The sequence below is a fragment of the Pan paniscus genome, chromosome 1 (assembly GCF_029289425.2).
Source record: "Pan paniscus chromosome 1, NHGRI_mPanPan1-v2.0_pri, whole genome shotgun sequence".
NCBI lineage: Eukaryota > Metazoa > Chordata > Mammalia > Primates > Hominidae > Pan > Pan paniscus.
This window is the reverse complement of record NC_073249.2, coordinates 162702326-162728021: the sequence shown is the minus strand read 5'-3', so window position 1 is coordinate 162728021 and position 25696 is coordinate 162702326. Positions and strand designations below refer to the sequence as shown.

General features: G+C 41.5%; 1 protein-coding gene across 2 annotated transcripts in view; it reads left to right on the top strand.

The window, feature by feature from the left end:
- Positions 1–25696, top strand: part of ROR1 (receptor tyrosine kinase like orphan receptor 1) — a 408712-nt gene that overhangs the window by 352624 nt on the left and 30392 nt on the right. For both annotated transcript variants that reach the window (XM_063600720.1, XM_008958943.5), the window contains 3 exons: positions 11951–12078; positions 14663–14980; positions 16995–17240. In XM_063600720.1, coding sequence (XP_063456790.1) covers positions 11951–12078; positions 14663–14980; positions 16995–17240 — 692 coding nt within the window. The remainder of the gene's footprint in view (positions 1–11950; positions 12079–14662; positions 14981–16994; positions 17241–25696) is intronic.

The following is a 25696-nucleotide window of genomic DNA, read 5'->3' as shown; positions in this document are numbered from 1 at the left end:
GTCTTTTCACAAACCTGTCTTTTTTCAGTCTAAAAACATTCCAACTGGAAATGACTACAAAGCTGGGAGTTGATAGGTTAGGGGTGTTTAGTAAAGCTTCAAATACTCTCATGGAGTCAGATACGATTCCGTACTACGAGCCCCACATAGCAGCAACCTGGGCCCAGGGATTGTGAAGCCTTTTCATTTCTGGTTAATCAGTGGGAGAGGTGGGGAGCCATGAGCCTGCCTTGGACCCGCCAGCTCCGAAACTAAAAGACTAAAGTTGCAGGGCTTATGGGGAGTTCGCCTAGTGCACTTAAGAAATAGGGGTGAAACTTGCCTTGTTCCACCTTTGGGATTGTATTCAAATGAGGGCTTGCTAAAGGCTGATGGTGTTGGAATCTGGAGGAGGTCTGTGTAGCCATAGCAGAGAAACATAGAGTGCGCTTTTATGAACATTTATTTGGTGCCTTCTACAAACCAAGTTATATGTACTAGACTCTGCTGGGAGTGAGACTGGGGTTGCATTACTACTACATGGAAAAGTAAGAACAGTTGCTGTATTTCCAGAACATTCTGCCTGGTAGAGGAACATACTTCTCAACAAATAATAATTATACAGTGAAGGATGCTAGAGAGCACATATTTTCTCATGAACTAATCTGAAAGTTTCAGGAAAGCATCTTAAAGGAGATGAGACTGAACCGAAACTGGAAGGATGAGGGACAGAGAGCCAGGTGAAGAAAAATGAGAATGGATTTCCTGGAAGGGAAATAGCCAAGGCACAAACATCAGTGCCAGTGTGATATGTTCAGAAACTATAAGCTGTTCTTTAATACCAGGACCTGAGAACCAAGAGGGGCAATGTAGGAGACTGGGCTGAAGATGTCCATGGGGCAGTTATATAGGGACCTTGTGATTGCTGTTAATGTGCTAGGACTGTTGCCAGTGGACTTTATACAGTAGAGAGTCACTGAACATTTGTAAGAAAGAGATAATGCGATCTACCTATTAGCTCATCATTCCATGGCAACAGGAAAGATCAATTTACAGGCCAAGAATGGAGGTAGAGAGACCAGTTAGGAGACTCCTGCAGCCATCTTGGTGGGATATATTGAGAGCTTACACTAGAGTAACCATAAAAGGTTAGAATTGGAAAGAACATATTATACAGTTCAACTTCCATATTATACAAATGGAGTAAGTGAGGACAAAGAGGGTAAGTGACCTATCCAAGGTTGTATGGAAATAACCTTGTTGGCAGCCAAAGTGGGACCAAGACCCTGGTCTTCTCATTTCGAGTCCGGTGACTTTTCCACTCAGCAATGCCAAGTTCAGTCCCAGCATCATGCTTCAGTTAGGGAATGCCCTGGAGAAACTTGAAATGTACTTGGCTAGCATTTTTCCTGGCCATATCTAGGAAGTGAGAACAGTCCTTGTTGGATGGAGGGACCTTGAATCCAGCCAGGCTGCCTGGGAGGGATCTTCTTCTGTTCATTATCTTTTGGCTTTAGGTACCTCCCACATCTTCCACCCTCTTCTTCTCCTCTAAAAATCCTTCTTCAGCCATTGCTTACAAATTCTCTCCCTTCTGCTGAGTCGAGGCAGTGTAGAACAAAACCTAGCACCTTTTTTCAAGTTTGTTTCCTCAATATTTTAACCTAACTATTGTATCATTGTTAAGCACTTGGGCAATTTTGGGGATGAATAATCCAATAAAATCGAACTGTTTCCATCTAAACTCCTTCCACACTTTACATGGCAGTGTTATTTGTGCTAATACTGTTTTGTGTTGTCTCTTTTTCACTAAATCATATATGTACACATTTCAAAGCTCTTGGCTTTATTATATATTTCTTATAATGGACACTGCAAGAGATTTGGAGCAAGACCTAAGGTTTTGGGAAAGAGACTTAATCTCTGGACCTAATTCCTCAACTATAAAATGGAGATAATGCTACCTACCTTGAGGGGTTCCTGGTACAAGGTAGGTGTATAGTAAGCTTTCATCTCTCTCTCTTTCTCTGTCTGTCTCTGTCTCTCTCCTCTTTCTCTTTCCTCTGTGTGTGTCTGTCTCTTTCTCTGTCTCCTCTCTCTCTCTCTCTCTCTCTCTCTCTCTGTCTCTCTCTCCTATTTCTCTCTTTGTCTTTCCGCTGTGTGTGTCTGTCTCTTTCTCTGTCTCCTCTCTCTTGGTTGCTTCTGGTTTGGGGCAATGTAGTATTTTCATAAACATGTATGATCACAAATTATATCCATGCTGAAAGTCAAAGGTAATTTTTTTGATGTCTACCTCGAGGCCTAGAATACTGTTGAGCATAGAATAAAATCTCAATAGGGCATAATGGTAGGAAGAAGAAATGAAGAGGAGAAAAAGAAGAAACCATCTTAACTTGAAAACCAAATTAGCTGAGATGCTCGTGAGCTTCCAATCTCATACAGGCATTCTAATAACAAGTATTCACTTACTGTGGACCCAAGAATGGCCAGATGGCTTGTGAAGAACATCAGCCTCAGCAATCACACAGATTTCCACCTTAGATGGCCTTTTGCAGCCTTTGGAGGATGGATTGGAAGAGTGGAAGGTTGGAGGCAGGGCTCTCAGTGAGGGGCAGCTGAGAGGTGGTGGGACCTGAGCCATGAGGGAAGAAAGTGGTCAAATTCAAGAATTCCTTTGGAAGCAAATTTAGTTTTCAAGGTTGCTACTCTTAGAAGCTGCCCCTCTTCCTTTTCTCATTATTTCTTCCATTTAGCAAAACTAAATGCATGGGGAGGCCAGGTATGGTGGCTCATGCCTGTAATCTCAGCACTTAGGGAGATCAAGGTGGGAGGATTGCTTGAGTCCAGGAGTTCAAGACCAGCCTGGGCAACATAGCAAGACCCTGTCTCTAAAAAAAAAAAAAAAAAAAAAAAAGTAAAAAAACTAGCCAAGCATGGTGGCACAAGCCTGTAGTTACAGCTACTCAGGAGGCTGAGGCAGGAGAATCACTTAAGCCTGGAAGTTTGAGGCTGCAGTGAGCTGTGGTCTCACCACCGCACTCCAGCCTAGGTGACAGAGTGAGATCCTGTCTCAAAAAATAAAGAAAAATGCATGGAGAGGTTGGGTGGCTGGGGTGGGGAAGTAGAGAGATTGACTACACATTTCAGATTGCTAGAGGATCCCTCTTTGCTGCCACCACACAGAAATTAAAATAAAAAGTGGGAGAGATTTAATTCACTTATTGAACATTTATTTATTAAGTATCAACAACTTGACACTGAATAGGCACTATTCTGGCCATTAGGGACATAGTAGTGACCAAAACAAAGTTCCTAGTCCCATGAAGTTTGTTTATAAACAATAAACAATTGAATATGTCAATACAGAGTATGCCCGATGAGACTAAATATTAACACAAGAGGTAATAATCAAGTAAGAGTCGGGGGGAAGTGGCAGGGCATGAGGTCAGAGAGGCAAGGTGAGGCAGGAGAAGATGATGTAAGGATATTGTAAAGATGCCAGTTTTACTTAGCATGATAAGGGAAGCCTTTAGGAAGATTGAAACAGAGGAGGAACAGGACAAATCTGTGCATTACAAATTAATCATTATTTTAATGTGAATTGCTGCTTCTGCCATTATAAAAATTTGTAAGATTCTACCTGTGACATGGGCATCTCTGTATTGCCTTTGGGTGGGTGCTGGAGTTGAGGGTACAGAGAGGCATTAAACTCACCATTGCTTTTTACGGAGGCCAGTAGTCTTTTTTTAACCACCATCAGCAGAAGGAATGGGAAACAAAGCTGAGATGAGACAGAAAAGCAAGAATTGGGGATTGGGTTTCACCCCACTTCTGAGTAGTAAGATGAAATTAAAACCCTTCTAAGATGTCCCTAAATTCCATTTACCACTCTTTCCACAAACCTTCTCTTTTTTCAATCCATGGCCAAAGGCATAAAAGGAAAGAAAAAAAAATCAAAGCAATTCCAGTAACATTTGTGGTAGAAAATCTGCCTAGATTGGTATGTGTGAATTTCATATTATTCTAAAGTCCCATTATTCTTAATAGGCAATTTTAGGGGGTGGTTTGAAAGCCTGATATTTGGAGAACTGCCAAAGCACATCCAAGGGGTCTCTAATAAGAACTTGGGGGCGCTGAACTCGGGGACTCCAAGTGTCACCTATGCATTTCCAGCTTCAGCCTAACCTTGGGGGCAAAGCAGGCCCTTAATAGAGGAAAAGTAAAAACAACCAAAGCATTCTTAGAAGGTGCAAGGCCGCCCTGCCATGAAAACCTCAGTAAATTGAAGACAGTAAAAAATCACTCATTCTTTTGATTAGCAATCTTCTGTATTCTTGCAAATACTGTACTAGTGCAGTCCTATCATTTCAAATGTGTGTTTAAATAGGAATAAAATATATTACACACATAATTTTCCCTCAAATTACGTTTGTGAGATACAAGCCTGGGTAATTCTGCTCCTATTCCAAGTGAAATGCAAACCCTTGTGTTTCCAAACATCACTATGAAGCAAAGCCAATACCTTCCCTTTTCTGAGTTGGACACAAGTAACTCTTCCGTGCTGCTCTGGAAACTATGACAGAACGTTATTCATCTGTTTGTTTTAATAGCCAAGGGAAAAAAACTTCAAAATTTTGATTTAATTTTTTAAAGAAAAAAGGTGGTATGAAACAGGTCGAGGGACTCTTTAGCTAAGCGAATAAATGTTAACCAAATTGTCACTGACCAGATGTGGGAACCAGCATGTGATATTCGACACAGTCACCTCAAAATTGCTTATGCTTACAAAGGCATTCCAATAAAAGAAAAAGGGATGTAAGGGTTAGCTGAATTCTCAACCCTATAGATTTAAGGCTTCTCTGTGAGTCGTTGGCCCTCTGGGTTGACATGCCTTGATTGGCTCCCTTTGAAAACTGACCTTAAAGGTCAAGTATGTTAACACGTACTTTTTGATGCCCACTTTCAGACCGGTCTTTAGAAAGCAGAGTTTGTGAGATAACTTCAGGATCACATATTTAACCTGTAATCTCTTGACCACAGCCAGCCTGAGGCGAAGTCTGCTTTTGGTGCTCCCGACAGCTCCCCTTCCTGGATCCTCACCCTCCCCAGCCATCCCTTTCCTTGTCTCTGCCTATACCTGTCCAGAGATGCTCCCTCTCCCAGGGCCATCATTTCAAGGTGTGTGCAGCTAGGGCTGATAAGATTTAAATGATGCCCCCTCCTCCTGGTTAGCAGTTAACTAAGGTTGCTTCCAGGCTTGAAGTCTCCTCCGGAAGAGGAAGGAGGTAGGTTGGAATAGGAGGTAACTTTTCAAACCACCTCCAATTATAATCTGTTCTTAAAGTTTCTATGTCTCTGATCTTCTGTCTACATTGGAATAATTCTGCATCTTTTACTTGGATCCTTAATTTTATAATGTAAGCCCCATTTTTATTAAAAGCCAGGGCTAATTTTACCTTGAGAGATCTGTTTGCCCCTCCCAAGGGAGAAGAACGCTGCCTCTGAAGTGGGAAGCTTCACACTCAGCTCGAGGTTACTAGAGCCATTATGTGGCCATGCTTTTAACCAGATCTGCTAATAGGTGGCCCGATTCACAAGTTTTAAAAAGGGATGTTTTCCATTTATTCATGGCCGTGATGGTCTTTTGGGAAAGCATTAGTAAGTTGTGTTTGCTTGGGTAAAGAGAAATTACTATCCACATGACAGAAAATAACTCCCACTTTAATAAACTGCTCACTGAGCAAACCTATGGACCCTCCATCTCTTTGAGCTGTGTGATGACTTTCCTTCAAGGGTTTTAGGGGCAGCCATCTTGATGTGATTTCCTCTCCATGGCTCAAAACAGGGCGTATGAAAGGGGCTGGGGGGATAAATTCAGAGGTCAGAGGTGTTGGGCTATTTATTTCACTGCTCTCTGTCCCTATGAGGCTGCCATGCTGTGGGATTGCCAAGTCACTGTCCCCGGCATTCCATTTGAAGAGCCATGAGAATCAGAAAAAAAGAACCTGCTGATACTGAGTAAACTGCTCATGCTTATATCAGATTAGTCTGCTTGGAAGTGACTTACAAAGCTACCCCCACAACCTCCCCCACCTTGAGGCCTGAATTTGCAACCATTGGCCCTCTCCCAAGGTCCCTCTACCTTGGACCTTGTGTAAATGATATTTTTTTTTAAATTAAGGTGGAATTCACATAACATAGAGGTCACCATTTTATTTTATTATTTATTTTGTTATCGTTATGTTTTAAAGAGATGGTCTTGCTCTGTCACCCAGGCTGGAGTGCAGTGATGTGATCATGGCTAACTACAGCCTCAAACTCCTGGACTCAAGCAATCCTCCTGCCTTAGCCCCCTGAATAGATAGGACTACATGTGTGTGCCACCATGCCCTGCTAATTTTTTTATTTTTAATTTTGTAGACACAGTCTCACTATGTTGTCCAGGCTGGTCTTGAACTCCAGGCCTCAAGCAATCCTCCCACCTTAATCTCCTAAAGTGCGGAGATTATAGGCATGAGCCACTGCACCCAGCCAGAATTAACCATATTAAAATGAATAAGTCAATAGTAGTTAGTATATTCATAATGTTGTATAACCGCCACATCTGTCTACTTCCAAAACATTTTCATCATCCCAAAATAAAATTCCTTGCCCACTAAGCAGTTACTTCTTATTCCTCCCTGTCCCCAGCCCCTAGCAACCACTGATCTGCTTTTCTCTAAAGACTTACCTATTTTAAATATTTCATATAAATGGGATCATACAATATGTGCCCTTTTTGTTCAGCTTATTTCACTTAGCATGTTTTTGAGGCTCTCCCACATTGTAACCTGTTTCAGTACCTCATTCATTTTTCGTGGCTGAATAATATAGTCTATTGTATGTATCTACCACCTTTTGTCTGTCCATTCATCTGTTGATGAACACCTGAGTTGTTCCCACCTTTGGACTATTGTGAATAGTGCTGCTCTGCACATTTGTGTACAAGTGTGTGTTTGAGTACCTGTTTTCAATTCTTTGGTTTAAGTGAGATTTTACAGTCAGGAAAGTCCCTCTGCATCCATTCTCTTCTCATTAAGAAGAGGTAGGAGGCCCGGCGTGGTGGCTCACACCTGTAATCCTAGCACTTTGGGAAGCCAAGGCAGGTGGATCATCTGAGGTCAGGAGTTCAAGACCAGCCTGGCCAACATGGTGAAACCCTGTCTCTACTAAAAATACAAAAATTAGCCAGGCATGGTGGCACACGCCTCTAATCCCAGCTACTCAGGAGGCTGAGGAAGGAGAATCGCTTGAACCCAGGAGGTGGAGGTTTCAGTGAGCTGAGATCGCGCCACTGCACTCCAGCTTGCGCAATGGGAGTGAGACTCCATCTCAAAAAAAAAAAAAAAAAAAAAAGAGAGAGAGATAGGCATTTTAACTGAAATTATCCCCAAAAAGAATATTTTAGGGCCAAATTTGTCAGTACCGATCGGTTCAGCTATGTCTGCCCATGCCCTGTATATTCTGATGAGGAAGAAAATCGCTTCCAATTAGAGGATACTCCTGGTATGGAGAAGGGTCCACGTTGGTGGGCTACCCTGGGACAGTCTCCTCATCTCTTCTAGTTCTATTGGCCTGTCAGTGGTAAGGTGGGCGCTAAACAGATAAAATAGTATATGAAACTGGAAATCTGTGGAATGGTTTGATGAAAGTACTGGGAATGGGTGGGGTTAGTGAATGACTAACTTTCCAGGGAAGGTAGGGGCATTTGGGTCTGAAAGATGAGAACATTCACAAGGAGAACAAGGGGTCAGAGGGCATGCCAGCCCTGAGGATGAGCATGGGTCAAGCCATGTCCGCATCGAAGTGCATCCTGTGGTTTGAGACTAGCAAGATCATCCACATGACTAATACCATCAGGCTTGTAGGCTTGTCTGGCAGGGAAGGAAGCTGGAAAAACTGGCAAGAACTAGATTATGAAGTCTCTGCAGAACAGCATTTCCTTTCCTTGCTCTGCAGTGGTTCCTAGATGGGCACTCCTTTTGCTGCCGCACTGTTCCACGATCCCTCTTAGCACTCTTCAAATATCCTTCATAAGCTCCTTGCCCTGGAGAAGGAGGAGACCCTGGAGGTGGATTACAGACCACATTTTCGTTTCCCAATCCCATGGCAGAGAATATGGCAGGTTGTAGAGGCTGGCAACATGGTAACTCAATTACCTTTATGAGAAACATGAGTTCCCATCACAAAGCACCCCTGCACCTTGACATCATGGTGAGGCAGCGGCGCACACTGGTGCCAGCCACTGTGATGAATGGCCAAATTCCATTTGCCCTTTCACAATGCACTTTTCTTCTCCATTGAATGCAGCCTTGGGCACGCTCATTGCAAGTGCCCTTGCACTTTTGCTACCTTGCCACTTGCTTCATGTTTTTAATTTGCTGAGCATGGAGTAAGGCAGGAAGACATCAATGATGAAAGAAGTGTGAGCTGGAAAAAAGCATAAAGCTGATTAATGCTGGAGGAGCATTTGTTCCCCTCCAGCCAAAGCCAGTGGGGAAAAATGGAAAAGAAAGAAATGTGTTTTTGACTTTATGTTTAAAAGAAAACCTTTTACCACCCAGCATGCACCAAAGCTTCTCCACAGCAGAAAGCCCCTGTAAGCAGTGCAAAAACTCCATTGCCAAGCCACTTGGAAAGAAGTTATAGAGTGTGGTTAGAAACACTATTTAGAGCAAATCTAGCTCTTCTACTTGCTGCGTAACTTTGGATAAGTTCTCTATGCTTTCTGAGTCTCACTTTTCTCATCTGTAGAACAGGAATAATTACATCTTTACCTTTTTTTATAAGATTGTTGTTGGGATTAAATGACTTAGTATCTGTTTTGTAAGTATATAAAACTTAGTATCTGATACAGAATCAAGACTCGTTATAAGGTCTCTTTCTCGAGTAGGCTGATTTAACTAAGAGTAGTATTGAAACGCAGAACATAGTTACAGACCTAACAACATGGGATAGTGGCCTCATCTTGAGTTTCAGTTTAAATCCTAGCTCCACCACAGACTGACTTTGTGAATTTGAGCAAGTTACTTAACTTCTCTGAAGTTGAGTTTCTCTCTCGTAAAATAAGGACAATAGCTCATCAGGGGCTGCTTTGAAGAAAGCACCTAACACAGTACCCAGCCCAGAGCAGCAGACACTTAATACATGTTTGGTTTTTTTCAGTGTTGTGGTTCTCAACCACATTCAAATGACCTGATAGGTTTCTTTAAGCATAGATACCTAAGCCTCATCCCCAGAGACTATGATTTAATAGGTCTAAGGTGGGGCCTGGGCATTCGTATTTCCTAAAGCTTCTCAAGGAGATTCTTTCATTCTTTTTTTTTTTTTTTGAGATGGAGTCTTACTCTGTCACCCAGGCTGGAGTGAAGTGGCATGATCTTGGGTCACTGCAACCTCCACCTCCGGGTCCAAGTGATTCTCCTACCTCAGCCCCCTGACTAGCTGGGATTACAGGCACCTGCCACCACACCCAACTAATTTTTGTATTTTTAGTAGACATGGGGTTTCACCATGTTGACTAGGCTGGTCTTGAACTCCTGACCTCAGATGATCCACCCACCTCGGCCTCCCAATGTGCTGCCAAGGCGATTCTCATAAGGAGCCAAGACAGAACCACTCCCCAGCAGATAACAGTACATACTGGTTTTAGGGTTTTTTTGTGTTCTTTTTTAAAAAACCTGTCTCCCAGGAGACTGAACAGGATAGTAGGAATTCTGGGAATAGTCAAAAATTTAATACACCTGCAGTTCTAAGCCTTTGATAAGAAATGTGCAGCCAAGGAATTGCATTCCATTTTATTCTGAAAAAAAGTATTCAAAGAGTCTTTTTAAGAGTCTTGAACTGGAAAGGTGGTAAGAAGTTTAGCCTAAGCCTCACACATAAAATATGGGAACTCCCAGTAGGTTGGGGATTTATAACTGGGGGTAATTCCAGGGTTTTGTCCTCCCAAGAGATATAAATTGAAGCCTTGAGAGTTCAATGTGGGGGAGAAAGAAGTGTTCTCATAATGACACCTTAAAAATCCAGGGCTCTGCTAATGCCCAGGGATAGGAAAGCATCATCTGTAATAGCAGGGGGATGGCATGGGGGTGTATTCTGGTCTCTGTACTTAGGTTTCCAAGATCCAAGCATAGGTCATCAAGAACCTTCTTTCTCCCCATAGGTTTATGGTATTAGTTACCCAATAAAAGTTGGGTTAATTTTACAACCCAAGTAAAATTTAAGCCAAAAAGGCTTCAGCATTACTCTAGGATTTATGAAAGTAAACATGTGGAGTGCTTGCAGGATTGTGCAACAGTAAAATTTCAATGTCTTTATGTCAGGTATATGATATATTCATTTGTATGTGTATTTAAAGGTTAAGTTTTTAAGAGCTTTGCAACACAAACTATTTTCAGGACTAAACTGAAGATACTTCCCCCACTTTCACCTTTAAAATGATTCTTTTAATGAATGGGAGTAGAGAGAAGCAGAAAATTAGTGTCCTATCAGGTGATTTTTCCACTTGGTTTGCTGCTATACTTTGGCTTTCTAGACTCCTACGCTAGACCTTCAAGCTGGGAAGTGAGCACCACAGCACTAACCGCAGTGCCTCTTACGACGTGGGAGCTTAGTAAATAACTGTCTTTTAAATAAATGTCCCTTTGGTCATTGTAAATACTTTAAGAATAGCCATATATTATCTCTACAATTTAAAAAAGCTTTTACATTATCTGATGGGATCGTAATGACTTTCCCATGTAGGGCAGAGAAGTCAGTTACTGTGTCCAACTTGTAGATGAGAAAATTGTGGCTCAGAGGGCTCAGACAGCTTGCCTAAGGATGCCCAAACGTTAAACTCAGGAAGAGAATTTTGTTCTCCTGACTTTGCTCTGAGGGATTTTTACTTAGAAGAAACCAAAGGGGAAAAACGGTGTTTTTTTTTTTTTTTTTGAGATGATATATTGGGGAGGAGCATCCAGGGTTGAAGTCAACTTATACCCGTGGCAGGCAGACTTTGGTTTGGCTATGGTCTGCCTTTGAGAAACAGCTGGATGTTCTGCACTCAAGGGATCTTGTGCTCATCGTAGGCCCTCGTGGGAGATGGTAGCCTCTGCCCTTTCAGGTTGAGCCTGCCATCTTGGGTCTTCATCTCCAGCCTTAGATCTCCAGTCCTTTTACCTGGCACATGAATCATGTCATTTCTGGTGTCCCTCTGTCTTCAAGATGAAATCTATTAACCCTCCTTATAAAAAAAAATCTTATAATTTTGAGGCCGCAAAATTTTAATAAGACTATTTTTTTAAATTGTAGAGAAGCATGAAAGCAAACTTTCCATGGACATTTTCTCTAGATTTCCTTGGATTTAGTGACTCAATTCAAACTCTCCAGACTATGGTTTGCCCTGGTCCTCTTTGGGCAGGGTAGAGATAATGGAGGTTCAGCAGTGAAGAGTCACCTAACTGGGCTGCCCTCGGGTTTCTTTCCAGCTGCACCCAGCTTCTCACCCCATGGATCCCCCTAATTGACATGTCAGTTGGAGTGGATCTGGTCGCCCACGCCTTTGTAGCAAATGAAGCAGAAATAATCTATGCTTAAAAAACAAAAAACTGTAGAACATGTGCCCAGATTTCCAACTCATTTCCTCTTTACTCCTATAACTACATCATCTTCCAGCCCACCACCAGCTGCGAAAATAAAAGCATTTTCTCCCATATTTAAGGATGATTTTGTGCTTCAGGATGACTTTCTGGGGGTGTAGGAAACTTGACCAATGTGACCAACAGATGTTTTAAGAACTGAGCAAAAGCCCAATTCCTTAGCCCAGTCTTTTGTATATTGTGCCCAACTGTGCCCCCTAGTGACTATTTAGGGTATCGCGCAGTCAGAGCTTGCTGTGCCCTGTATGTATGTGGTGCATCAGCTAATGTCTGTCTATGCTTTCTTTCAGAGATGAGTATGAAGAAGATGGATTCTGTCAGCCATACAGAGGGATTGCATGTGCAAGATTTATTGGCAACCGCACCGTCTATATGGAGTCTTTGCACATGCAAGGGGAAATAGAAAATCAGATCACAGGTAGGTAGCACCAGTGAAATTATATTTGTCCCTTGAATAACTATTTTTCTCACCAAAAGTTTTATTGAGCTCCTCTCTTGACAAAGGATTAAGCTCAGCATGGAGGTTGGGAGCAGGACCATAAAAAAGCATGAGACATGATCTCTGTGCTCTGGAATTTACATTAAAGTAATTTATTGAAGGTTGCTCTTAGAGGAAAAGGAAGCTTTGTGAAATCTCACATTCATTCAAACACTCAATAAATATTATTAAGTGCTTTCACTGTACCAGGAACTGAACCTGAATGGGAGAGATGATGGTGTGTAAATAAGCCAGGTACGTCTCTGCCCTCACAGAGCTTACTGTTTAGAAGCAACATGATGTCAACTGAGAGGGGATGAATTTAGAGTTTAGAATTCTGGACACTCATCCCAGAACTATTATGACAGTGAACTTTGGGGAAATCGCTTACTTTCCCAAAAAGTCCCCTTCTTCATCTGTGAAATGAGTGATGAAGCAAGATGACCATTGGTCTCTTCTCGCTCTAGCTTTCAATATTTCACTCTTCATTTTTCTTAATTGAAAGTATCCTTTTGATAGAAATCTAGTAGCGAAGCACTTACTAGCACACATGAGTTAAAGTAGCATAGGCTGCCTCATAGGATTTTGCACGCATCATTCTGGTGGTTACAGCAGCTTTGTCCCCTTCCATTAGTGTAGTTATGATGCCTCTGTGTCACGTATCCTTTGCAATCCATTCACATTGTCTTCATGACATTCTAATGAGGTTGCCATATCTAGCAAATAAAAATTCAGGATACCCAGTAACATTTGAATTTCAGATAAACAACAAATAATTTTTTAGTATAAGTATGTCATAAATATTTATCTGAAATTAAAATGTAACCGTTGTCTTTTTCTTTATCTGGCAACCCTAGGGTCTAGGAGAGGTAAGAACAAACCCAAGGCAGAAACATAGAACAGCAAAAGGCCCAGAAGCTATGTGGAAGCTATGTGCTATGAGGAATGTGAAGGAACTGAGAGGAGGCTGGGGGGAAGAGGGAGGAGGACTTTTTTTTTTTTTTTTTTGAGATGGAGTCTCGCTCTGTCACCCAGGCTGGAATGCAGTGGCGCGATCTCAGCTCACTGCAAGCTCTGCTTCCTAGGTTCATGCCATTCTCCTGCATCAGCCTCCTGGAGGACTTTTTAACCAACCAAAGGAAGCAACCATAGGAATAGGTAGTTGCCATTTTCTGAAGCCCTCATTTCAACAGGAAGAGAATTCTGAAATTTCAAAGAGCAGTAAGACTGACAGGGAGGAGCTGTTAAACACCCATTTCAACCTAATGTAAGAATGCCTTAATGTACTTTTAACTGAATATCCACAAAAACAAGTAGACATTTTGGGCCAGGCACAGTGGCTCACTCCTGTACTCCCAGCACTTTGGGAGGCTGAGGTGGGCAGATCACTTGAGGCCAGGAGTTCGAGACCAGCCTGGCCTACATAGCAAAACCACATCTCTACTAAAAAACAATACAAATATCAGCTGGGTGTGGTGGCACGTGCCTGTAGTCCCAGCTATGTGGGAGGCTGAGGCATGAGAATCCCTTGAAACTGGAAGGCAGAAGTTGCGCTGAGCTGAGAGCGTAACCCTGCACTCCAGCCTGGGCGACAGAGTGAGGCTGTCTCAAAAAAAAAAAAAAAAAAGTGGAAGTTTTGATGTAAATAATTGGTAACCTATTTATAAAAATCCTCTCTTGGAGATTTCTAATGGGTATCAGCCTGGTGGAAAGTTTTTTTAAAAATTCATTTACCTTTGTTTATCCCAGCGTTTCCCAAACTTGTTGGCTTGTTTCTCAAGCACTATTCTATTTCACATGATTAATGTTCTGAGCAACATACTTGGGGAAATAATGTATCAGCAACCTCATAGGTTTCCTTGTGAGGTGTAAGCTCCTTGTCAATAGTGGTATTCAAAGGTAGGCTGGTGCGCTTTTTGTGCATCTTACCCTACTAGTAAGAGATTAAGCTAAGGAACCACTAATATTCGATGATACACATTGGAACAATTGTACTGTGCTCTTTGAGAACTTCCAAGTGAGTTGCCTCATTTTCAGAAGATGGAGTAGAAAGTATTCCAGCCACAAAGAAACTAAGCAAGTTACCCTAAGTCATCCAGCAAGACACAGAACTGGATCCTGTGCTCAGGTTCAGCCACTGCGGAAACAAGTTCTGTCCCTACAGCTGTCAAATGTTTTAGAAGCCTCACAAAACTAATAAAAGGCACCAGATGAAACACAAAGTTCGATTGCTTTGTAGCAAAAAATGAAAAATATATTGTACTTTAACTTAATTAATTTTTTTATTAGGAAATGGTACATATGTAATTTAATCCTGTTTTTTTAACTTTGTAGTCAAAATGGTTTTTTTCAAGCCAGTGAAAGTAAGCTGCTTAGACATCTGAAATGAATCTCCTCTGGGCCTTGTCTGTTTCAGCACAGCAGATTCCTTGCAATGTGTGTGTATATCTGATATCCGTTGACTAGATAACCAAAGAAGATAAACCCTGGCCTCTGGGAGTTAATAATTGTGTTTGTTTTCCAGCTGCCTTCACTATGATTGGCACTTCCAGTCACTTATCTGATAAGTGTTCTCAGTTCGCCATTCCTTCCCTGTGCCACTATGCCTTCCCGTACTGCGATGAAACTTCATCCGTCCCAAAGCCCCGTGACTTGTGTCGCGATGAATGTGAAATCCTGGAGAATGTCCTGTGTCAAACAGAGTACATTTTTGCAAGATCAAATCCCATGATTCTGATGAGGCTGAAACTGCCAAACTGTGAAGATCTCCCCCAGCCAGAGAGCCCAGAAGCTGCGAACTGTATCCGGATTGGAATTCCCATGGCAGATCCTATAAATAAAAGTAAGTGGTAGCCCCGGACCTTCTGTGCTCTTCTAAGGGTCAGCAACCTGTTGGCACAGGGAAAACTGGACCTTGACCCATAGTGATTTTCATACTGTTAATCAAATTATTTTCCAATGGGCTGAGTACTGTGCCTGAGCATTCGGTGGTGGATTAGACATAGTTATCTTCAAGAAGCTTCATGAAAACAATAATTTTAAAATATTGGAGCTGGTTTCTCAATAACTTAAACATAGGATTACTATATGACCTAGCGATTCTACTCCTGAGTATGTAATCAAAAGAACTGAAAACAGATGTTCAAACAAAAACTCATATGAGAATGTTTATAACAACACTATTTACAATAGCCAAAAGGTGGAAATGACCCAAATGCCATCAGTAGAGGAGCGGTTAAACAAATTGTGGTATATCCAGACAGTGAAACATTATTTATCCATAAAAAGGAATGAAATACAGATACATGCTACAAACCTGGATGAACCTGGAAAACATTATACTAAGTAAAAGAAGCCAGACACCATTGTATGATCCATTTATATGAAATTTCCAGAATAGATAAATCCATATAGACAGAATTCAGATTAGTGGTTACCAGGCTAGGGGTAGTGGAGAGTGATTGTTTAATAGATATGGGGTTTCCTCTTAGGGTAATATAAGTGTTCTAGAACCTATAGTGGTGAAGGTTGTACAATATTGTGAAAGAACTAAATAAATGCACTAATGGTACATGTAATGGTAAGTGTATTATAGCATGTATCAGTACATTCTCGCATTGCTATAAAGAAATACCTGAGACAGGGTAATTTATAAAGAAAGGAAGTTCAATTGGCTCACGTGTGGTTCTGCAGGTTGTACAGGGAGTATAGCAGTTTCTGCTTCTGAGGAGTCCTCAGGAAGCTTCTAATCATGGCAGAAGGTGAAGGGAGAGCAAGCTTCTTACATGGCAGGAGCAGGAGCAAGAGAGAGTGAGCGGGGAGGTGCCACATGCTTTTAAATGGCCATGAGAATGAAAACTTACTATCCCAAGGACAGTACCACGGGGGGTTGGTGCTAAACCATTCACAAGAAACCTGCTCCCATGATCCAGTCACCTCCCACCAGGCCCCACCTCCAACCCTGGGGATTACAATTCAACATGAGATTTGGTGGGGACACAGACCCAAACCATATCATACCACCATTTTAAAGATGTAGATGGGTTTGCCTCCATCCCCTACCCCATCAACAGCACCAAGCAAAAGACTATTTCAGTGTACATTTCCCTTTCATCTAGAATTAATCTCACCGGCAATTTTTTAGTTTCCTTTTGATCGTTAATACTATTTTATGAGTTAAGTAAATGAATGCATCTAAAATGCTTAACACATGGTAAGGGCTCAGTAGCAACATTATTATTATTGTCATTACTCCTCCAAACTCCAATTCAGTTCAACTGTATAGATTCTGCAGTGCTTTTAAGCCCCTGTGGCCACCTGCGAGGTCTACTTAATGGGATCTGCTTCTCAAGGGTGCCGACCCCATCAGCACAGAGATAGCCCCCACTTTTGTTAGAAACCAAGAATGCACAGCCTCTGATAAGCATGTTCTGTGAATTACAATACCAACTAGATTCCTTATTACATGATTTCATGTCTAAGGCTGTCAATCAGAATGGAAGGAAAAGTTTGGCTTGAACCTTCCTTGAACCGTTCACTAGGAAATTACTTCTGTGCCCCCAGGTCCCACCCCAGTTCCGATTTCTTCTGTGTTCAATGTTAAAAATACTTTTGGAAGACTGATTTTATTCCTGAAGCAAAAGCTTTAAATCCTCCCAGGAATGTAACTGCAAGGCAGGCCCTGGGTCCAAGCCCAGCAAAGCAGGGAGACTGCCCTGCATGGCCCCTGACCAGCAGGGAAGCTGTGGCCACGAGGTTAATTACCTGCCCTCCCCTCCAGAAACTGCTGGCTGGAGGAGAGCTCCAGCATCTCCTATGTTTCTTTCTAATTGTTTGGGTTTTTGTGTGTTTTTCAGATCACAAGTGTTATAACAGCACAGGTGTGGACTACCGGGGGACCGTCAGTGTGACCAAATCAGGGCGCCAGTGCCAGCCATGGAATTCCCAGTATCCCCACACACACATTTTCACCGCCCTTCGTTTCCCAGAGCTGAATGGAGGCCATTCCTACTGCCGCAACCCAGGGAATCAGAAGGAAGCTCCCTGGTGCTTCACCTTGGATGAAAACTTTAAGTCTGATCTGTGTGACATCCCAGCTTGCGGTAAATAGAAGTCATTGCCCCTAATGTATTCAATCACCTTTAAAGATCCCTATCCTACCCCTCTTCATTTAGGAGAATCCTATAAGGGGGGCAAAGAAAATGGACAGTATTTGCTTGATCTCAATCTGGTTTTAGGGTAAACCTTGCCGTTTCTACATAAAACACCTTGTAAGGTACCAAAACACGTTCTCAAGAAGTCAGCTGCCTTTATACCTGCAGCCATTGCACTCGTGGATGTAACAGGGACCCAGCCCTCCAGAGGCACAGTTGAGACAGTTTATCACATTGATTTTTATAGAAAAAGATGTTACCCAGAATGGTCTGCGTCCAAGTGGACCTTTTTAGCAAAAAAAGGAATATTGGAAGCAGGAAGAAATTGTTTTCTGTATGCCTAAAGAACACCACAAGGCAGGATGAATCTACAACCATTACTCGGTCATCCAGGGCAATCTGTGGGTAAACTGTGTCCTTCGTTATGTCTGTTAATACTGCAGAAGAAGCATATGGGTATCTAGTAAGAAAATGGAATTCCTGAGTCAGTTAACTGTTCCTTTTTCTAGAAAATGTTTGGAGAAAATAATGAAAATGGGCCAAGCATGGTGGCTTATACCTGTAATCCCAACACTTTGGGAAGGCCGAGGCAGGAGGATCATTTGAGCCCAGGGGTTCAAGACCAGCCCAGGCAACATAGTGAGACTCCATCTCTACCAAAAAAAAAAAAACAAAAAACAAAAGAAAAAAAAAAAGAAAATGTTGGTGAAACCTGGAGTTAGGAACTATTTTGGAATTAATTCATCTTCCTGATCCTAGTTCTCATAGATATCATAGATAATGCCAAGTTTCCCAGGCATAGTGGGAGAGTCAGGATGTCACTGCTGGAAAAGCAAAAGCTACAGGATAGGAGGGTGGGCAAACAAGAGCAATAGTCATGGGACCCACAATACAAAGTGAGCTCTGTGTTTAACCAGATGATTATTCAAGCCATTCATTCAGAATATTTGTTGAGTACCTACTAAGTGCCAAGTACTTACTCATCCGAGCATGGGGAGACGCCAGGGATCCTAAGGAGGGAGTAGTCATAGCACATCCACAAAGAAGCAAGGAGTCATGGAGGCGGAACAAGCAAAAGGGAGAGTAGCAGAAGATTAGGTCGGGAAAGTAACAGGACCCTATCATGTAAAGCTGTGTAGGCCATTGGAGGACTTAAGCTTTGACCCTGAATGAGTTGGGAAAGCATGAGAGGGTTTTGAGCAGAAGGGTGACATGACCTGACTTATATGTTTGAAGGCTCACCTGGGCTGCTGGGTTGAGACTAGGCTGTGGGAAGGATGCAAGAGCAAAAGCAAGGAGATCAGTTGGGAAGCTACTGCAGGAATGCAGGGGAGAGATAAAGTGGCCTTGACAGGAGGAGGAGTGGAAGACGGAGGGACACATGGGCAGATTCTGGATATGTGTTGAAATTGGAGACAAGAGGAGTCACTGATGGATCAGATGTGGGATATAAATGATGGAAGGAATCAAGAGTGACTCCGGAGCTTCTCCATGGAATTGCCTTTTGCTGAGACGGAGAAAACTATAGGAGGAATAAATTTAGTGGGAGCTGGAATCAAGAGTTTTTGTTCATGCTGAGTTTGAGATGCCTTTTAGAAATCCAAAAAGAGATACTGAGGAGGCAGTTTTATATCACAGACTGAAGTTCAAGTCAGGGTCTGGGATGAGATGGATACGAAGGAAATGTTGGCATACAGATGGCATGTAAGGCCATGACACCTGAAGGAAAGAGGAGCATATCTACTTAACAAAAGAGAAGGAAATGTCAGTGCAAGACAATGAAAGCTAGCTTTAGACCTGGGTCAGGGGCAGTAGCCTCAGTTCCTAATGTAATAATGATCTAACTGAGTGGCTACCATGTGCCAGATCCTATGTGAGACACCTTACCTCTGTCACCTCATTCAATCTTCATATCCAGCTTCTATCATCCTCATGTTATGGATAAGAAAACTGAAACTCAGTAAGAATTAAGAGGTTTGCTCAAAGACGCTCAGCTATTGGTGACTGAATCATGATTTTAACTCAGGTCAGCCTGATTCCCAAACCTGTTGGCTCTTTCCACTAAGCATACTCTCTCTCTAGAGAGCAAAATGAATCTGCTTAATGGCAACAATAACAGGTAAACAATAAATATATAGTTTGTAGTAAAAGCAGTTTATTGTAATAGGTAAGGACATGGGTTCTCATGTTTAAGTGCCTGGGTTTGAATCCCAGGTCTTCAATGAAATAGCTGTGTGCTCTTAGCCCCTTCTAATCTCATTTTTCTTATCAGTAAAATGAGAAAATAATGATATACACTTAGGATTTATTGTGAGAATAAATTAGTTGTTAACTGAAAAACCCTATGATGTCCGAACATAGTAAATGTTCAGTACATATTATCTATTATTATATAGTCAATATATAAAGATAAATCAATTCGAATTATCACATAGTCAACATATGTAAATAAATGCTTGCTCTCAGCTCAGCAAATATTGTTTGAGAGCCCACCATGGAGTAGGGAGGTTATAAGAGGAATAAAATGATTCATGCTTTTGAGGTATGTCAGTTACAATGCAGTATGTATGATGCAATAGAAGTTAGCACAAATGTTATGGAACAAAGAAGAGGAAGGGCTTAAAAAAATACTAAAGAAATCCATAAGAAAAAGTATTAAAAATATTGAAAAGAACCCTAATGATGAAAATTTGAGAAACTCTTATTCTATAATTTTGTTCCTACCTGTTACTTGTTATTATAGTGACTTTACTTGCAAAATGGTTTTACGGAAAGTTGAACACAACAAATTTTAGAAAGATCACCACACCCCCTTTGTGTTGCTGGGCTTTCATACACCTTCATATGGGCTTTAATATACTTTCATACATATTACAAAGTAACCTGTTGCAGAGCCATTGTTGATCATTTCAAGGAAAATTATTCTGTATTTTGTAATGGTTTGCACTTCATTTGTGACATTTTCCGTGTTATTTTCAACAGTGATAAGAAAGGAATAAAAACAAAACATAGATTTACTTAGTTGCCCCATTCCTTCTCCTAAACCAGGTAAGGTATGAGAGTCTGCAAGAGAGTCCAGGATAAAAGCAGTACTTACTAAGCACCTTCCACGCACCAGGCACAGTGCTAGGGTTTTCACATGCTTTCTTTATCCTCATCCTCATACTCTGACAGGTATTATGAACCCTGTTTTTGCTGATATAGAAGCTGAGGCTGAGAAAGCCCCAGGGTCATCCAGCTAGTAAATGGAAGGTCTGTCTGATTCCAAGCTCATCTTCTTGCTACTCTTCTGTGCTACTTCGGGTTATTGGTTGATGTACAGAGGAAACCAAATGAATTGGTTTGTTTTGTTTCTTTGTTTTTTGAGACAGGATCTTGCTATGTTGCCCAGGCTGGTCTCTAACTCCTGGGCCCAATAAATCTTTCTGCCTTGGCCTCCTGAGTACCTGGGACTACAGGCATGCACCACCATGCCCAGCTTTAAATGAATTGTTTTAAGAAAGAAATGGGCTGGGCTTGGTGGCTCACGCCTGTAATCTCAGCACTTTGGGAGGCCGTGGCAGGCAGATCACTTGAGGTCAGGAGTTCAAGACCAGCCTGGCCAACATGGTGAAACCCCGTCTCTACCAAAAATACAAAAATTAGCCAGGTGTGGTGGCATGCACCTGTAATCCCAGCTAGTTGGGAGGCTGAGGCATGAGAATCGCTTGAACTTGGGAGGCGGAGGTTGCAGTGAGCCGAGATCGCACCACTGCACTCCAGCCTGGGCGATAGAGCGAGACTCAGTCTCAAGAAGAAAAAAGAAAGAAAGAAAAGAAAAGCATTATTCGTTCCACCCTAGGTAAACACTATTGTTCTTTGGGTGACTTCTGACCCTTAATTTCCAACCAATGCCTATCAGAAGCAGGGAAGTAATTTGTCCAGAAGCTGGAAGACATATTGATACTCTGATTCAAGGACTCAAGCTCTATTACGATTAGTTTAAGCAAGGACTACAAATTATACCTAAAAAGTACTCGTTTTCATTTCGATGCCCTTCCTGCAGCATCCAGATCAAACCCACGCTAGGAGGGATGAAAGAAACCTTCGAAAGGTCTTTCAGACTGAGTAGAAAGAGGGAGATCACTTACATCTACAGGATACCTACTATGTGCCTGCATGGTGCCTGGTGCTTTACATATTCATCTCCATTTAAAATTCACAACCATGCTGTGGGGTAGGTATGATTAACATATTTCACTGAGGTTCAAAGGGGCTACAGGACTTGTCTAAATCACACAGCCAACCACTGTCTGCATAGAGCTCTGACCAAACTCAAAGCTCATGCTCTTTTACCAGACACTCTGCTATCTCTCATTTGAAGATTTTTCTGAAATAAATACAAGCATGATGATTGGTTCCACCTCTGGATTACATCATGCCGATTTCCATTATATGATATGACATCAAAATCTTCCCGTGCTGATGAAGAACTCTATCATAGTATTACTCAGTGTGTTATTATCTTAGTATTAATCAGTATAGCAATGTTGAAAACCCTTGGAATATTTCTTTTCTGAATATATGTGCAGAGGACACAGTGAAAATCCTGAGGACTGGTTAATACTAGTCACATGAGAGATGAATTTAGATGAAAGTTAAATATAGAGATGACAAGGCAGTTTTCACCACTTAGATTTTTTTTTTAAAGAACATTTTCATTTTATTTTAAAACAAAGCAGTTCCTCTTGAATTCTTCAAGCCAAGCCATGAATATATCCATTAAAGGAACAGGGAAGCCTTGACATATGATCAATAAGCTGCTGGAGGGCCAGTAGCTCCCAGGTGGGATTCCTGAGAAGACAGCAGGTCAGCATCAGCTGTGCTCAGGGGTATGCGTGTCTTCTCCCAGTCGCCCTCAGCCCACCTCTAACAAACTGATCATCATGGAATCCTATTTTTATAACTCCTTTGGGGCATTTGATTTTTTTTTTCTCATTTCATTGTCACAAAACCATGAAAGATCAAGTAGGAATTTCCAGCCCTGTTTTACCATATGAGAAAATCAAGGCCCAGAGAAGTGAGAAGACTTACCTAAGATCACAAATGAATTCATGGAAACCAGGTCTCCTATCTCTAGGACCACTGCTCTTTGTTCTACACCAGTGATTCTCAACCAGGGGCAATTTCATCTTCCAGGGAACATTTGGCAATTTCTGGAGAGATTTTGGTTATCACAAGTGGGTGGGGTTGGGGGATGCTACTGGCAACTGTTGTGTAGAGGTCAGGGATGTTGCTAAACACACTGCAGTACCCAGAACAGCCCACACAATGAATCATCTAGCCCAAAATGTCGAATGTTGGGGTTGAGGAACTCTTTTCTACACTGTACAATTGTAAACTATAGAATAACAATAATATTCAATAGTAATTATCATTTATTGTATGCTTACAATGAGCTGAAAACTCTGCTGACACTTTTAGGCATTATCTCATGTTTAAATAGTTCTATCCCCCTAGGAGTAGGTTTTATTATACCCAAGAAAGAAAACTGAGACTTGGAGAGGTTAAGTAACATGTGTCCGAGGTCACATGGTTAATAAGAAGTGGACCCAGGACTCACATCTGTACTCAGCCTTTTAAACTGTGGTTTATGCATGTATGTTGTGTATGTGTTTTTGTGTGTGTAAACAGATAAAACTTGAGAATAACTTCATTTTACAGTGAGTTGTAAGCTAGTGGGGCAGATTTGAAATGAGCCCTTTTTCTCCTCCATCCTGAATGAGACAGAGTCTCATAGGAAAATTCCTGCATTCTTTAGCTAACTCAAAGTTAAGGAGATTTCAGAATCTCCATGGGGTTTCTCATTTTCCTACTGATAACTTTTGTTTTAGTTTCAACTAAGTAAAGCTAAAAGAAGCATAGGCCTAATTAAATAGAAAATGTGAACGTTTGTTGTACTTTCTCTAATAAAGACGCTTGAGAACAGTCTGCTGCAGATTGTTTTATCTGTGAACCTTCACTCCAGAGCAGAATATAAAATTAAGTACAATCAAATATGGCTGTTGTAAATTCTGGGAATTGGCTTGGCTAGGATTATATGCATATGCCCAGACAGTGCTTAGAGAAAGTGAAAAAAAAAGACAAAAGTTGGTTTGGGCAAGACCTGGCTTCTCATCCTCCATGTCTTTTCTTTCATGTCACAGGCATCTAACAATTAGAATTACTAATTATTTATTCATTCACTCACAGAAACCAATATATGTTGAGCTTCTACTGTGTCTCAGACCCTGTGAACAAGCTAAATCAGACCATGCCCTTGTGTAGCCTACAATCTAATGAAGGAATCAGATGGAAAAAAAAATATGAATCACATTAAGTATTGTCATATAGTTCCCAGTTTTATGTCTGCTCTTATGTGCGTGGCATTTTAATGATGACTACTGCTTGTTGAATACTGTGCTAAGATATCTGTGCCGGCATCTAGCCTAGGACTTAGTTGGTGCTCAATAAAATGTGTTGAATTAATTGGTTTAATCCACACGGTAAACACAAGATAAAGGTGTCATCTCCATTTTCCTAAAGGAAAAACGGGCAATGTTGTTTTTACTGAAGCCAAGATTCAAACCAATTCCATAGAATTTCATATCCATTCCTCCATCTACCATGCCATAACTGCTTAAACAATAGAGTCCTGATTATTTCAGAGGAACACACATTCCTTTATTATTTTCCCTTTCCCTTTGATCATTATGATCTCTCTGGGTCTTTGGGATGCTGCCCATTGATATTCTTATTTGCAGCTCCAGGGATATAGGAATGAAGCCCCCAGCCACAAAGATATCTACTCTGAGAGACCCTACTGTGCTCCTCTTAGATGCAGCCCTGATATAGATTAGCTCCCCAGCAGCTCCACCCACACCTCACAGGGTGTGCCCTTCTCCCATTAAGTCCCATCTCTTCTCTTTCTGGAAGCCCCATGTCTCCTCCAGTCCTCAAAGTTGGCCATCTTCTCTGCCTGCAAAGCTTCATTCACTATGCTTTCACCTTTTGTTGTGGTCACCTTCCAAGTCAAATATCTTGGGATAGGTGTAAACTAAATTGAGAAAGAAGCATTTTGCCTAAGTTCTTTCTAACTGGCATCTAGGCACACTGCCTAAGTTCACCATTTCACTGTAGCCCTTTATCATTGCTTTTCTATGCAGCTCTGGGGGTGTAGCTGTGGAAACTGTCAATACCTCTGAGAACTCCTTTTGCAACAATCTGTCCATTTTACTTTGGTTGTATTTTATTAATACCACAAGACTTATGTTCTCTCTCTCTCTTTCTCTCTGTCTCTCATTTAGATCCCCTATTTGTTTCTTTCTTGATTTGTATGGGAAGGCAGAATCTCAATCGTATTGGTATTTTTATATTTAAACCATGGGCCTTTATTTTACCCTTGATCAAATCCTGAGGTCACATTTCTTCTCCTAGCCATGCCAGCATGTCTGTTTCTCCTCTAAGTAAAGGTTTCTCCCTCTACCAAATAAAAGTTCCAAGCAGCAGTATTGTTTTTACTCCTAAACCGGCTTCACCAAAGAGTATCCATGATAAGAAAAGTGGTGAACCATTTGGCTCCATTTGGAGTTTTCATACCTGGCCTATTGCTTTTGTATTTCCTTTTAAGTCACTGGCTTGCAACAATTTGCCAAAGGGCGCATTGCCCAGTTTTGTGCCTGAATAGCCTTGACTTGTCCCATAATCTTACAAACACCCACCCTGGGCTCCAGTTTGTCACAAACCATATTCTGCAACGTGGTGGTTTACAGTTCGGGGCAAGGCAGATGTTTTCCAGATTGTGAACACTGCCATTTTTAACTTGCTCTGTCAGCAGCCTTCTCCCGTATTTCATAGAAGACCTGTTGTAAGGCAATTTGTCTTTCAGCCATTTCTTCAAAATAAAATTGAACGTTACAGTGAATTGGATGGTGGAGGGGGTAAAGGAGGAAGAAGTATAGCACTGTTTTATATAGTTTGAAGCTTTCTGGAAGAGTTATTTTTATACTACAGAGATTTTCAAGATGTGCTTTCATTTCCAGTCTCTATACATTTTCAACAACAAAGTAAAGAACAATAGTGACCCAAAACTTATAGCTAAGTCATGTTCCATGAACACTTTTAACCATAAAATAATTTATCTCAAAGGTTTTTTTGTTGTTGTTCCTAGTATATATTGAGTCATTTACCCAGTGTGTAAGCTGCTCTAGCAATAAGCTTCTGAAACCTCTGAACTTTTTGGGCTCACCACCATGCCAGTAAGAAGTGCTTGTTGGTGTCTTAACCTTTGGTGACAGAAATCTGATATAACACCACAATGATTGTTGCCACTGGCTTTGTAACAAACTGTTTTTTGGTTAAGCTTCTGGCAGGAAACACATGGCACA